The sequence below is a fragment of the Corvus brachyrhynchos genome, unplaced genomic scaffold (genome assembly GCF_000691975.1).
Source record: "Corvus brachyrhynchos isolate BGI_N302 unplaced genomic scaffold, ASM69197v1 scaffold579, whole genome shotgun sequence".
Lineage (NCBI taxonomy): Eukaryota > Metazoa > Chordata > Aves > Passeriformes > Corvidae > Corvus > Corvus brachyrhynchos.
In genome coordinates, this window is record NW_008239782.1 from 19,569 (window position 1) to 20,954 (window position 1,386).

Consider the following 1,386-nt stretch of genomic DNA (forward strand, 5'->3'; position numbering starts at 1 on the left):
GGGGGGGTTCTGGGAGGGTTTGGGGGGATTTTGAGGGATTTTGGGGGGATTTGGGGAGTTCCTGGTGGAATTTAGGGCACCAACGTGGTGGGAGCCCAGACGCCCCTGGGGTGCCCCCAGGTGCCCCCAGGTGTGTCCCCAGGTGTTCCTGGTACCTGTCACGCTCGGCGCTGTGGGAGCTGCTGGTCCAGTGCCCCCACATGTCCCCAAATGCCCCTGTGGTGTCCCCAGGTGTGCCCAGATGTCCCCAGGTGTGTCCAGGTCTCCTAGGTGTGTCCCAGGTGTGTTTCCAGGTGTCCCCCAGGTGCCCCCAAACTCCCTCAGGTGTGTCCCCCAGGTGACCCCAAATGCCTCCAGGAGTCCCTGTGGTGCCCCCAGGTGTGTCCCAGGTGTGCCCAGGTGTGTCCAGGTGTGCCCCCAGTGCCCCCAGGTGCCCCCAGGTGTGTGCCAGATGTGTCCCCAATGCCCCCAGCTGTGTCCCAGGTGTGCCCAGGTGCCCCCAGGTGTGTCCAGGTGTGTCCCCAATGCCCCCAGGTAGCCCCAAGTGTGCCCAAGTGTGTCCCAGGTATGACCCCAGTGCCCCCAGCTGTGTCCAGGTGTGTCCCCAATGCCCCCAGGTGTGCCCAGGTGTGCCCAAGATGTGTCCCCAATGCCCCCAGGTGTTTCCCAGGTGTGTCCCAGGTGTGTCCCCAATGCCCCCAGGTGTTTCCCAGGTGCCCCCAGGTGTGCCCAGGTGTGCCCGAGATGTGTCCCCAATGCCCCCAGGAGTTTCCCAGGTGTGTCCCAGGTGTGTCCCCAATGCCCCCAGGAGTTTCCCAGGTGTGTCCCAGGTGTGTCCCCAATGCCCCCAGGAGTTTCCCAGGTGTGTCCCAGGTGTGTCCCCAATGCCCCCAGGTGTAGCCAGGTGTGCCCCCAATGCCCCCAGGTGTGTCCCAGGTTCCCCCAGGTGTGCCCAGATGTGTCCCCAATGCCCCCAGGTGTAGCCAGGTGTGCCCCCAATGCCCCCAGGTGTGTCCCAGGTGCCCCCAGGTGTGCCCAGGTGTATTCCCGGTTACCTGTCGTGGTCAGCGCTCCGGAAGCGGGGCAGGATCTGCCGGAAGCTGCTGGTCCGGTCCAGCTTGGGCTGGCTCTTGGTGCGCTTGATGGAGCTCTTGAGGCGCCGGCTCAGGAAGCCTTGCTGGGGGCAAAGGTCACCCAGGGGTCACCCAGGGGTCACCCAGGGGTCATCGGGGGCTCAGGGGTCATCCAGTGGTCACAGGGACATTGGGGGTCAAGGGGTCACCCAGGGGTCAGGGGACATTGGGGTCAGTGGGGTCAGGGGTCATTGGGGTCTGGGGAGTCAGGGGTCACTGAGGGGTCAGGGGTCTTGAGGCGGTGACCGGGGTG

The 1,386-nt window shown here is 65.4% G+C and overlaps 1 protein-coding gene across 1 annotated transcript in view; it reads right to left on the minus strand.

Annotated features, from left to right (window-relative positions):
• LOC103621685 (ras/Rap GTPase-activating protein SynGAP-like) overlaps positions 1-1,386 on the minus strand; it is a 14,999-nt gene that overhangs the window by 10,261 nt on the left and 3,352 nt on the right. Inside the window, 1 exon segment of the mRNA XM_017743169.1 lies at positions 1,055-1,177. Coding sequence (XP_017598658.1) covers positions 1,055-1,177 — 123 coding nt within the window.